Here is a 13,248-nt window from a genome sequence, read left to right as displayed (position 1 = left end):
TGCCTGGTTAACCTCCCTGCCTTCTCTCTTGTTGTTCATCCCCCCCCCCTTCCCGGGCGTACCGTGATAGCGGAACCGAAGTGCGCATGCGCAGACACGTACGTTACGCTTACCGCACGCGCGTTATTTTTCAGATTTAACGTTACCGTGTTAGCGTAGGTGTACGTAGTGCACGCAAAACAAACATGGCGGCACTTTCGGTCGCCCGATTGAAAGTGATTTTAGCGTAGTTATTGAAAGATTCACTTCGTTCGCAGCGAACGACTGTTTTAAAATGACTTCACTTGCCCTCAGATAGCTTCGATGACCGAGTTTTTGCGGATAATCCGGCGTAATTTTTGAGATAGCTTCCAATTTCGAACGTCTCTAGGCCTAACTAGATGATCGATGTAAACATGTGGGCAACATGAATGTTTTAGCGTTTGGTGCGTGGAACACATTTATTTACTTTTATTATATTATTATAGTAAACTTGTAACAATGCTTCGTCCGGTGGCATAGGCAAATATTCTCGTTTTCTTTTCCTTTTCCCTGTTATCTAACTTATTAATCACCCGATAGGTGGCGCCAGCGTCCCAGCTGGGGCACGTAAACCGCTGTCCCCAACGGACGTTTGCTGCACGGTAATGCCATTCCCTTAAACTTCGCTATCGCGCCAACGGTAAACTATAACTCTCTTTTGTCATACTGCGGATGTATTCGCGCCGAGAATTTTTGTTTTCACCTATACGAAATAAGAGAGAACTGCACAACCGCAATGCATTCTTATGTAAAAAAAGTTCCCGGAATGCACTCCACTTGCACGCGGTATCGTCTGCGTCACCGTGTTTTCTAGAAAGAAGGCCTCCAAGATGTCGTGTGCCTCTTTTTGAGACGCCGCGCGGACGTCGTTATATTCTCCCTCTCTCGTCGACGTGTTGCCCTCAAGAGTCGGGCTATTTTGGCGGCGCTCTTGAGTTATCGCGCGCTTTTCTAAGCAAGCACGCACCTGCTATTCCTGTCGTGAGCTCGTTCTTTCCCAGCACGCCACGCACTTCTGCAGCGCAATGTTGACCGCTGGCCCGCGCCGACGTTTCCTGCATTTCTCAAGATCCTTCTGCGAGAAGTAGCCGTCTGCTCGCTGAAAGCTTGACGCGTTCGTTTCCATTCTGCTAGCACGCTAATTGACAATCCTGGGGCGCTCTGTCAGCCGTCTGCCTGTGACGATCACCGTTCGCCGGCCTGGAATGCACGCGAACGTCACAGTCTGCTATTCTTGACCAAATGTCCACGGTACGCTGCACTTCCGCAACATATCTGTCGTCTGCTGATTCCATTTCCGATCGTCTGTCGGTGACTTGCGTATAAGATTGTTGCCGTCTACTGCTGTCATTCCCGACGTCTTCGAATACCGCCAACATCTCTGAGGCAGACTTTACAGGCCATGCAATCAGTTAGGTTGTAGCAGCCTTCTTGACCTGTAAGAGCTGACACGACTTTGAATTCGACAAGAAACTAATGACATTATCCTAACTTGTGCTTTAGGACTTTGACAACTGCCTGCAAGATCGCCTCTCCACGTCAATAACGTGACTGCAGGCGTCTTCTGTTCTTTTACCCGGTAGTCTGATATCGCTTATTGTAGCCGCCTGCTTTATTGTGACCATCCCTTTGAAGTACCCTGTACTAACCCTATCCCTTCTCCCCTTATCTACAGATGGTGGTCGGTGGTCCGACGGCGATCTCCGCCGAGCCCGTGGTGTCGACCCGCACCGCGAGCTGCGCCTCCCCCTGCTGCTGCTGGTGCTGCCCTGACCTGCAGGTGTGGTCGCGGACGACGCTGTCCGGCGGCGGTATGTGGTCGGCTCAACTTCGGTCCTCGCCGCCGCCGCCGCACGCCGCCGCGTCTCAGACGGGCACCGCGCACGGCTGCGCGGCCGACAAGCAGGCCGTCATCCTGGTCGCCTTCCCCATCTGTGCCTCTTCCGCCGACTCCCAAGAGTCCAACCAACTCCACCCAGCGTCGACGGCGTCCGCGTCGTGCCGGTGCTGCTGCAAGTGCAGCTGGAGCGTCAAGTCGGCGCCCAGCTGGACCTCGCCGCAAGATCCCGGAAAGACCAGCTTCCCGCTGAACGAGGAAGAACGCAAGCCCACTTCCGGTGTCCCGGAAGAACGCCTCATGGAAGCTCCGTCCTCTCCGACGTCACAACATCGCGTTGGCAACCAGCCTTCTCCTCCCCACCTGTCTCCTTCCACCGGTGCACTGCTAGGGGCAGGCGCTGCGTCCGACGTGGACACTGACTTGAGCCGCGTTCGGGACGCCCTGCGGACGCTTCGCACGAGCGGCTACTACTACGAGGGCCTGTCTTGGGAAGAGGCGGGCCGGTTGCTCCGCGGCCAACCCGTGGGCACGTTCCTGGTGCGAGACAGTTCGGACAATCGGTTCCTGTTCGCGCTGAGCGTTCAGACCGAACGCGGTCCCACCAGCGTCCGCATCCACTACTGGCGCGGACAGTTCCGGCTGGACTGCGAGGACGCCCTAGCGGCCAGCATGCCGTGGTTCTCGTGCGTCGTTTCGCTAGTGGAGCACTACGTTCGACTCAGCCGGTCTGCCAAGGGACAGATGTGCGTGTGGCTGGACGGTCACGGCCGTCGGGACTTGCCGATCGTGCTGACCAGGCCGCTGTACCGGCAGCCGGCGTCTCTGCAGCACCTGTGCCGCATAGCGCTCAACCGCAGTGCCGCCTCGGTTGCCGCAGCGACGTCGTCTACGTCGTGCAGGACTGTAGAGCCGCTTCCGGCGGCTCTCAAGGACTACCTCAGGGACTACCCGCACCTACACTGACCAAAGCGTTATCAAATTACCCTCCCCCCTTTCTATCCGTTGCTGTTTTTTTTTCTTTCGGCGGGAGTTCGTTTTATGTGGCCCCAAGGCACCTCGCTGTCAACGCTCCTTCGCACAGGGTGGTGACACCCACTGACAGCGCCACCGCCATACTGGACCTAACAGTGAAGCCATTGCATTGTGTAATGTTGTCAAATATGGTGAACGCGTTTACCACCCAGTGCGAAAGAACGCTGGCATCAAGGCCGTATGTGGCTCTGTCCGGCTGCGCCATCTGGTGATGGTTTTGTATGTTTTGATTAGAAGACGTCTGTACTAATGTTAGAGGCCGGGGCTGACGGGGCCGCTCTCTAAACCGTGACTCGTAGTTCCTAAACGTGTCGTGCAAAAAATTATTGGCCTGCTTGTGGAGTCACTGGATGTATTGCACTTTGATGTTTCGCTTGCGTGCGTTTCGGTTGGCAATGAGGAAGTTTACGCAACCGTCTTCATAATATATGGCGTGTGAACCAATCACTATGTGATGGCTTTGTTCATTTCTCGCGTTCAAAAGCCTACCAAGCTTACGAGCCCAATAATCAAAGATGGCTAGCTTTTTTTTGTTAGTCCAGTGATTAAATTTAATATCTGATCACTTACCACGGTGCTGATCCTCCAACATGGCGGCTAGTCTGACGTTAGTGTAAGAGATCCTTGCATCTGTGCAAGAGATCTACTGCTAGTCAGAATAGATAACTTGGTACAGTGCCACCGAAGCAACCACATACAGAAACTAAGCGTAACCATAGTTGTCAAAGCACTGGATGATTTCTGGTTGGAAAATGTGCCCTACGCCACGTACTTCTGACTGACCACGTGGTCTCATTCCTAGCTTACTGTACAGGTCATCCAGAATAAGCAGAACGTGCTTTTTTGCACTTACTCTGAAAGTAATGGTTCCGACTGGCCCATAGTTGTCAAAACTGGACTGTCTGGTATCACAAACTTTTGGAAGTTCTATAATTCGTCTTGGCCAAGCCTTACAAGCGTCACTTTCGAGTCGCGTCGGACACTATGCTCTAGAAGTCGCAATTTGTGTTTGACGAATAGCCGTCCTGATATGTGCGTTATCCTTCCAATGAGGGGAGATGCACTTGCGTATCTGCTCAGGGAACCGAATACAAGGACGTGCAGTATCACAAAAAGTTTGCCTGTGTTTGTTTTTTTTTTCGTCTTGAGAGAGACGAGTGTAAGCCCAACACGTTTACAAGATGTCTTGTATAGGAGCACCATCTGACGTGCAGATTGCACGGTTTTTCGAACCGCAGTTCTCGAAGGCCTTAGCAAGATCATTAAGCAACGTGACATTGGAGTAACTTCTTAGCTATTTAGGCAGCAACAGTGTTGAAGGCTCTCGTCAACTTCTTAGGAACTTCTTGTGGCTCAAGTCACGTGGAGTTGGTGCTCTTTATATAGGGAACCAGATTAGTTTGGTGCTACCACAATTGACGTCAGATTATTCTATAGGATTTTACAAGATGCGCTTTCCGCTATGTCAACGTATTGTCCAGAAATGCTTTGCCGATTCAAGCTGTGGTCCATTAAATGCGTGGGCCTTCAAAGGAGCTAAAGTTGTGAAAGCTTTACGCTTGTGATTTGTTACGATATCCGAAGAAGAAAAATTTTTTCCCTTGCCGGCGCTTGGTTTGAACCAGGGTTGTGTTTTCTTGAGTATCTTGTCTCGGGCAGCTGTGTTTTGTATACTTACGGATATCAGGACGACATAGTAAACAAGTTTGAAGTGTATTACGTTAAAACGTAGCCGCAAAGTCGTCTACATTGAAACGAATGCCCCTAGAGGGCTCGCATAATGAGTGGTACCGAGTGAAATCCGAAATTCAAAGCGGACACATGATTGATGGGCAGTTCGCATTAGGTGTTCGTGCTATCCCCATATTTAGTATTATTTTTAGACGCGTAAACTAGGTCTGCTTGCATACATGAACACCATGGAGCCATTGAAGCGTTCACTGCAGCGTTCAAGCGTCCATATACGTAGCATTTGCCAGATCTGAGTAGAAGACTATCTTGCCCTACTCCGTGTTGCAGACGATGTTGCATCTCTGCCATAAGCAGACGCATCTAGGCGCATTTATTATCTGAAGTGCATTGCTGTGCAAGTAATCACAGTTAATTAGGTGCACAAGCTGCAAGAAGTTCGTCTTAAAGTCACCTGTGGGTAGGTTTAAGTAAATTATGTTCTAGTTCATCTCCTCCATCGCCAGGAGGGCCGATGTATTGCAAGATAATTTTTTTTTCTTTTACGCCCAATAAATATGGATTTTCGCAACTGGCGTAGTTAAGGAGCCGGTTTTCTGTCGCGAGTGTCGATCTAAGCGAGCAAAAGTGTACGCCACACGGGACTGATCACTTGATTGTTAGGTTTCATTTCTGCAATTCTAAAGAAGCGTGGCGGCTTAGTGTCTCTTTAAAGAATCCAGTGACTCCACGAGCCAATACAAGTAAACTATAAGATAGGAAAACAATGTGCGTTTTACTATACTGTTCAGGTGCCTTCCGGGACCAAGATGGCGGCTATGTTTGTGTATGTATGTTTCGAGTGGTGTACGCACGCTATGGCCATCTGTCGGGTAAACAAAAAAAAACAACGCGCGTACTCTTATAACCGACGTCCCAAGTGTTCACAAGAAGTGGGACGAAAGGAGCGAAAAAAAAAAAAAACATCTCGGAGGTTTCCACAATTGTGCAGCGGTGTTGTTGTGAAGCTTTTGCCGATTTTTTTCCCACCTTTTTTGTGCTCCTCTTTGGATATGTTTGGATATGCGTGGCTGTACCCCATTCGCGACAGCCTCGCGGTGTTTTTGTACAAGCGGCCCTTATCTTCCTTTGAAAAGTCGTAAATTCTTGCGTGGGCCATGATGCTTTGCGAGTGACGTTCAAAAAAAAAAAAAAAAAAGAGCAGCGTTTGTGGCATGCACGCGTTTCAAGCGGGAACACTTCCATGATTCATTGCGAGGATGGAGTCGTATTTTAACTCTTCATTTTGGAAAGGCCGCGGCCGTCTTTTAACCACTGTTCGTTTTACTGGAGTTAACGGACACGCTCCGCCCCCCCCCCCTCTCTCCTTATGAGCACTTTTGTAGCGAGTTGCCTTTAAATAGCTCGCCAGCGAAAGAACCGAGCCGAAACGTCCCCAACACCTGAAGCAGTAAAAAAAATAATAAAATAAAAATTCACGACGTGTGCAGAGTTCTATATGTCGATTCTAAAGTGTGTGGGCCGTTGCAGACGACACGTCTGCTGCCACTCGTAGCAGACGATACATCTAGTTTCGCCGGCAGACGATGCGCGTCGAACGTACAAGTGAATTTCTCCATTTAGCTGCATACACCGCGTACTGACCGTTCTTTCTATTCCATCTTGTTGCTCATACGGAACGCCTTTTAGGCGCAGACATGAAATCACTACTTGTCTAAATATTCACATTGCTTCCCCGTTGAGAAAAGTGGCAGGTCGCTAACCCTAACAACAATAACAAAGCTACAGATTGCTCTGAAAAGACAAGTGTGTCGCACGTCCGGACATTTAGGAATGTCAGCGCGGAATATCTTGCGCCTGTCGAATTCGTTTCGAGACATCCTAGCAAGAAATGAATGTGCGGCAGTTCAGATTTATTGAAAAAAAAAAAAGAAATCTTCCGCGCCAGAAACAAACTGCATGCCACGACTTGCGAGTGATCTAAAAGCTTGTTTCTACCTTAAAACGAAAACACCTGATGTGTGAATACAGTGCAAGGCCCCCGCAAACTATTTTACGTGTGAATGAGTGCTCATAAATTTTAACGTGTGACAGACTATAGCGTAGTAGTGTGTGCTTGAACGCGAGTATGGCGTCTGAATGTTGTAATACGTTGTGTCACTGTATAATACGATATGTTTAATAATCTCGCGAGAAAAAAAGAAATGGTGCAGCTGTTCATTTGTACATATGTAACATAGCCATCGTAATATATGAAAGAAAGCAAAAGAAAAGAATGCAGAATATGACAAAGAAACAATAAATCTTTCTTGTCTGTGGTATTTCCTACAAAAAAACGTGTATCTGACTGTCCTTCTTCCTGCTGTCACTGAGTCGACGGTGCATGGCAGTGCCGATGACCAGCTCGCCGAGTTGTGTTCGTGGAGTAGTCACACGTGAATACTACTCTGTGAGGGGGTAGTAAAAAGACCTGCTCGCCGAGTAGCCGGCGCATGGTAGTGACAAAGATCACCCCTTCAAGTAGTCGGCGTGTGGTTTTAACCAAGACCACAGCTCGCGGAGTAGCCAGCGTGTGGAAGACCGTGCATCTTATCGAGTATTCAGCGTGCAAAAAACAAAAAAAAAGCTAGATTCCGTGGTGTTGAGCGAAATTTTTTTGAGAACCCCACAGACTGCCATACGAACAAATGCTTCGCACGTAATAGAAAGACCAGGCCTAAATTTTCCATCGAAGCAAGGGTAAGGACAACTATAAAGACGTTCTCATCATTGGTCATTTCACTGTGATAGCCTCCGATTCAGTATAGCCAATATTTATTCATTTAAACACGCTGCTGACCAATATGTTGGTCCGTGCAGGAGGGCGAAAGAAATATAGGGTCAATGACAACAGCAGCAATTACCGGAGTGCATTACATTAAACACTGATTACTATGATAGTTAACGAGAAAGGTGATAGTTAAGGTGATAGTTAACGAGAAAGAGATGGATATCAGTCTTTAATGGCATTCCCAGATATGTTAATCTGGTTTATCACCTGGATGGCCGCTCGAGGTATATACACTGTGCTAACTGTTGTATGTACAGTTATTGCACATGCAGACGCCCAACGCGAACAGTTAGAAAAAAGCGTACATGCACGAAATAGTCTTGTGTGAAGTTTTATTCAGGCGTTAGGATGAGTAGCGCTCAACAACACCAACAATACTGCCCATGGTTATCCGGATGATAGGCATGGTCTTAGGCAAATCCATGGTACCTTTTATTTATTTATTTTGTTTATTTCTTTCTTTATTTAAATACTCTGAAGGTCCAATTGGGAATTACATGGGGTGGTTTTGAGCGAATACATGCATTTAAAACTACAAAAGCAGCAAACAAAATGCATAGAAAAGAAAAAGGAAAACAGAGAGCAAACGGGAGCACAGAATACAGTCAAATACATCCACCAACATCAGTCGAACACATATTGATGAGTGCAAAGGCAAACAAAAAAAAGTAATGAAGAGGACACTTCTGAAAATTACATCGAAAACGTTGACTATATATAGCGAAAAACAGTAAATAAATGAAGCGAGAACAGTCTGACGGAGTTTAGCAATGTTCCACGCTATACAAATAGCCCTGCAGCATCGGTCTAGTGAAATATGGTGAAATATGTGGTGTTATGTTATAACTGTCTTGCTGTCGAAAGGTTTATGTACATCGGCAACTCCATCCCTATGAGTTTTGCAGCTAAAAAATAAAAACAACAACGAAAAAGGATAGGAAAGGTTAGCCAAAGTAAACACTGAACAGCAGAGAGAGAGTTACATGTTTATTTACAGAAATGCAGAGAGGTCGGCCTGAGCGATAGCCTGCTAGCTCTAGCCTGCTACTTTACACAGGGAGAAGGAAAAGAGTAATGGATGACGATGGTGAGATAGAGAGGTGAGTATATTCCAGCCTCGAAAAATGTCATAGCCGCGCATACAGCCCAGTTGCTTTCAAAAAGTTTATAACCGCCTTTATGACCACAGTTGCACTGTTGGTGTCAGGCCCAATGCGGTCTCATCAGTTAATGACCTACTGCGAAATCATTCACTAAAAGTAACCAGAATTTTTCGTTCACGCGCGCATGCTGGGTAATCACAAAATATGTGCTCAAGTGTTTCTAGCACATCAAAGGGTTCACAATTGTAACCGGTGTCACTGCGGCCGATGATATGTGCGTAACGACATGTGTACGCCACACCGAGGTGAATGCAGTGAATCGCACTTGCGATGTGCTGCTTCGATTTAGGTGGCATGAGGAACCTTATTTCCGGGTCCCATTTGCGAAGTCGCCATGGTGTAGCCGTTATACGAATTGGTCCATCATGCAGGGCTCAAGTGTGTATCTGCGCATCACGCAGCGAAGCAGGGCGTTCGTGTCGGCTTGTGAAAATTCAATGCGTATATACTTCAGGGGAACTGTTTAGGGCATTTCTAAAGCTTCAGCGTCTTCCCCTTCGTTTTTCATCACGCCGCAATGAGCTAGAATCCACTGGAAGGTGATAAGATGGCCATTTGTTGAAGCTACCCGAAGGACTTCTGCAAGTTCTACAGCCAAGATGTAATTGCCTCATGACGCAGTGAATGGTTCGCAAAGCGGGTTTGGCATCACAGAAAAATCGTTTAGGCTCGAGGTTGCTCTTCAGAAATAGATCTCATTGCCTCCCGGATAGCGAGAAGCTCTGCGGCGGTGGACGTGGTTTTATGGTCTACCTCGAATCGTCTACCTCAAATCGGTCTACCTCGAGGTCTACCTCGAATTATGATCTACCTTGAATCGTCAAGCGGTATCCATGTCTATGATGACAAGGGCTGCGGCGGAGGTGTGCGTGCTAGACCAGTCGATGTACACGTGCAGGGAATCACCGCACGCTGTATAAATGTGATGCAGGGTCAGTTGTTTGAGGCCAACATAAGAAACGAGGGACTTCGTCGTAATCCGGGGAATCGTAAGACTAGCAGGCGATTTAGGCAGGACCCATGGAGGCACTCCAGGAACACTGGGCGGGAAAAACCTTGCTGCGGTATAGAATATTCTTTCTTTCTTTCTTTCTCTCTCTCTTTCTTTCTTTCCTTCTTTTTTATTTATTTGTTTCTTTCTGTGCCAGTACAGAAAACGGAGCGAAGGCAAAAAGCTGAAAGCCTGACTAAGACCTTTGCTCCAAATACAGTGAGGCAAACAGGCTGTCATAAGAATTTTGCAGGACACAGAAAAAGTACAAAAACATACAAAAATACAAAAGGTACATGTGCCAATACTGTAACACATACAACAGTAATAAAATGCTATTTCTAGTAAACAAAACCTATACATAACCATCGTAATGTTTCAAATACCTATAGATATGTTTCGATTTCTCATCGCTATTGAGAGAGATATACAAAAATAACAATATACACAAGGAAGCATAGGGAAAAGAACACACACATAAAAAGCATCAGGCACTACTTAGGCAAAGAGGACACATAGAACGATAGTCAAGAAAATTCAACGTTGTTTTCAATCAATACCATCCTGATCGTATGCTTAGAAACTGTACAATTTATATTCTCACGCCGCGACATCGCTCATGAGAAACTGCAGCCTCGGTGGGTGACCGGGAGTGATGATAGAGGGCGCTGCCTGTGTCGGCTCAACGATCGAAGGTGAACTCTAAGTGACTCGCAGAGAATGTATACACGGATGCCACCAGCCCGAGTATCAGGGACTGCCGTTTTTGCGACCCGCGGCGTCAGACCGAGTTTACAGGCGCCGCGCTTCTTCCACTGACCGTGAGACCTCTTGGACATCGAGTTTCTTTGAGGCCGCCAAGGCCTGGCGAGGGTGTTCGTCTCAGACGTCCACCGCTCAGGATTAACCCTTTTATGTCAGTGGCGACGAGAGGCAGCGGCCAAGTTCCCCGAACTTAAGTATATGGGCCCCCGGATGCACCGGCTGAGAACCGACGAACTACTCCCTTTCCCACGGTAGAGGCAACACGCCGGCGAGATGTAAGCGATCGCCTCACAACTTTGTTGCCCTCGCCCAGTTGAGAACATGCCCCGCTCATGCAAAAGGGACGTAACTGGAATATAATTTTAGGGCGGACTTTGAACAATGTCACGCGCATCATTGGAACCATTTCGATGGTCCTCTCTTGACACCAAGAAGAGAATGGAGGGGGGAGGGGCAGGAAGGGGTTTAAGCACAGAGTCGCGCCCTGCTAAAAAGTCTGGTTGCCTTTACAACACGGGGTACAAGATCATCGAGTATCTCGTCTAGTAGTTTTTACTGTGACTATGCATCGGCTGGTCACATGAACTTAGCCTAGTTCAGAACTTCAACTCAGGTTAGCTCAACCTGCCTGCGGTCACTGTCAAGCCCCAGCGCCCGGAACATCAGCATTGCAACGCTGACAGCATCGCATTCGTGCCAGAGCTCTTCGGGACATCTCGCATCCGATCATCGCGGACTGAACGCTGCCGTTCATCGCACGTATCGATCATCTGTTAATACTTCTCAACTTTCGCGTGTTTAACTGCTGTCTATATTCATTCAACTGTTTGTTTGATCGTTTGTTAATTTAGTATTTGTTAATACTTCTCGCTTGTAAGCTAATATGTGTTTTAAATGTATTTTTTTCCGCCTCCATCGGAAATGGAGGCGGAAAACATTTCCGCCTCCATCGGAAATGCAGCCGCCGCAGCCGGGATTCGATCCCGCGACCTGCGGGTCAGCAGCCGAGTATACTTAGCCACTAAACCACCGGGGCGGGGCGAGCACTTTGAGTGCAGAGTAGCCACTATCATGCCGGGGCTAAACTAGGAATTTATCTTACTGACATGCTTTGGCCGCAAAATAACACACACACACACAAAGTGAACAAACGCTAAACGACAAGCACAAGCGGCTTGTGCTTGTCGTGTAGTGTTTGTTTACTTTTTGTGTGTGTGTTATTTTGCGGCCAAAGCATGTCAGTAAGCAAGAACCAACTAGGCCAACAATCAGTATAGGAATTTATCACCAAGCCCGTCGTTGCATGTGCAGGGCTTTGGCTTGGCAAGCGATGGTATTTTCGTGGCGTCGTCATTGGATGGATTTGAGCGCACATGTGATTTAAACATCATCTTCCAACACGGGACTCACCTGACTAGGCAAAACCCTGCACTCGGGCGTTCCAGGGTTCCGTTTGGAGTAACTCGTTGCAGGCAGGTGCACATCCAGGTCGGGTGTCACCGATTCGGAGTCGTCCGACGTGGAGCTGCTCATACGATGTCTCCCATACTCATATTTCGACTTCGGGACATAAACCCCCCTGCAATTATTATTACTAGTCATAATGTTAACGCTATAAATGGCATCAAAAAATAAAAGTTGGTCGTTTTCGACCGAAATATGATTGCCGGCTGAACGCTGATATCAGAATATTTTATAAAGTGTGACAAGACGCTGCAGTTTTTCTCTCTAAAATCAGCGACGCAGACCTGTCTGTACGATAAGAGAAGTGCGTGATATGTCATTACGGCTGCCATTCGTAGCTGTAATCAATATTAATTTCGGGACGGCTCAGTGCTCTCTCATAGTTGAGTACGAAGTACTCGAAATCGTTAAACATTTTTTCTGAACACCAAAGTAGAAATTTTGTGTAATTGGGACGGCTGACTGCTCTCCCATAGTTGAGTACGAAGTACTCGCAATCGTTACACTAAACACACATGAATAGATAAGACATTTATAATACTGGGACGGCTTTCAGCTCTCCCACAGTAGAGCACCGAATAGTCTAAATCGTTAACCACTTTTTTTTTTAACAGACATTCCTTGTGACTCAATGTGAGAGTGTAACTTGGACGCATTGCTGGTCTTTTATAGTAGTGTACCGAAAACTCTAAATATTTAAACACTTTCTTTAAACACACAGTTCGTTAACTGAAGCGTCGCTAGCGTAGGACTGGGACGGCTTTTTGCTTATGTGATTCTTAAAGAGAAAAGAAGAGAAAAGTGAGCCCCGTAACTGTCTGCATCAGAGGGCGACACCTTAACAGTAGCTCACGAGGGATGGGGGTAAGGAGGGATTAAAAGGATAGGATTAAAAGGTAAAAAGATAGAAAGAGAGAGGAAGGAGAGAGCGAGGCGCAGGGACAGCGACACCCATAAGCAAGGAGAAGATAGGGAAGAAGTATACACGGTCGCAGGAGTCCGAGGACGGGGCACCACTCAGCGAGAGCTCTTGTCGGCGTCAGGAGATGGCGTATAGGGCCAGCCAGTCGGCCAGAGGCTGCGCTGTCGTCGGAGATCTCGGGGGCACAACCGGTCGGCACGAAAACCAGAGAGCGAGTCCAAGAAACTTGTGGCGCGTTACAAGCAGGTATCACTGTTCCATTGGCAAGACTCGCTCGCTGGATTCCGTGCCGACCGGTTGTGCACTCGCGATCTCCGACGTCAGCGTAGCTCTGGCCGACTGGGCTCGCCCTACGTCATCTACTGACGCCGACAAGAGCTCTCGCAAGTCGTGCCCCGTCCTCGGACTCCTGCGACCGTGTTCCCATCTTTCCTATCTCTTCTATCCCCTCGATATGTCGTCGCTCTCACACTTTCACGCTTACTTCATCTCTTTCTTTCTCTCTACACCTTTATTCCTATCCTTTTAATC

General features: G+C 47.7%; 1 protein-coding gene across 2 annotated transcripts in view; it reads left to right on the top strand.

Annotated features, from left to right (window-relative positions):
• Positions 1–3,234, top strand: part of LOC119180337 (uncharacterized) — a 43,837-nt gene extending 40,603 nt beyond the window's left edge. For both annotated transcript variants that reach the window (XM_075868892.1, XM_037431519.2), the window contains exon 2: positions 1,697–3,234. In XM_075868892.1, coding sequence (XP_075725007.1) covers positions 1,697–2,824 — 1,128 coding nt within the window. In that variant the 3' untranslated portion in view covers positions 2,825–3,234. The remainder of the gene's footprint in view (positions 1–1,696) is intronic.
• Positions 3,235–13,248: the final 10,014 nt, after the last annotated feature.

Source organism: Rhipicephalus microplus, chromosome 7 (genome assembly GCF_043290135.1).
Source record: "Rhipicephalus microplus isolate Deutch F79 chromosome 7, USDA_Rmic, whole genome shotgun sequence".
Lineage (NCBI taxonomy): Eukaryota > Metazoa > Arthropoda > Arachnida > Ixodida > Ixodidae > Rhipicephalus > Rhipicephalus microplus.
This window is presented reverse-complemented; position numbering and strand designations above follow the sequence as displayed.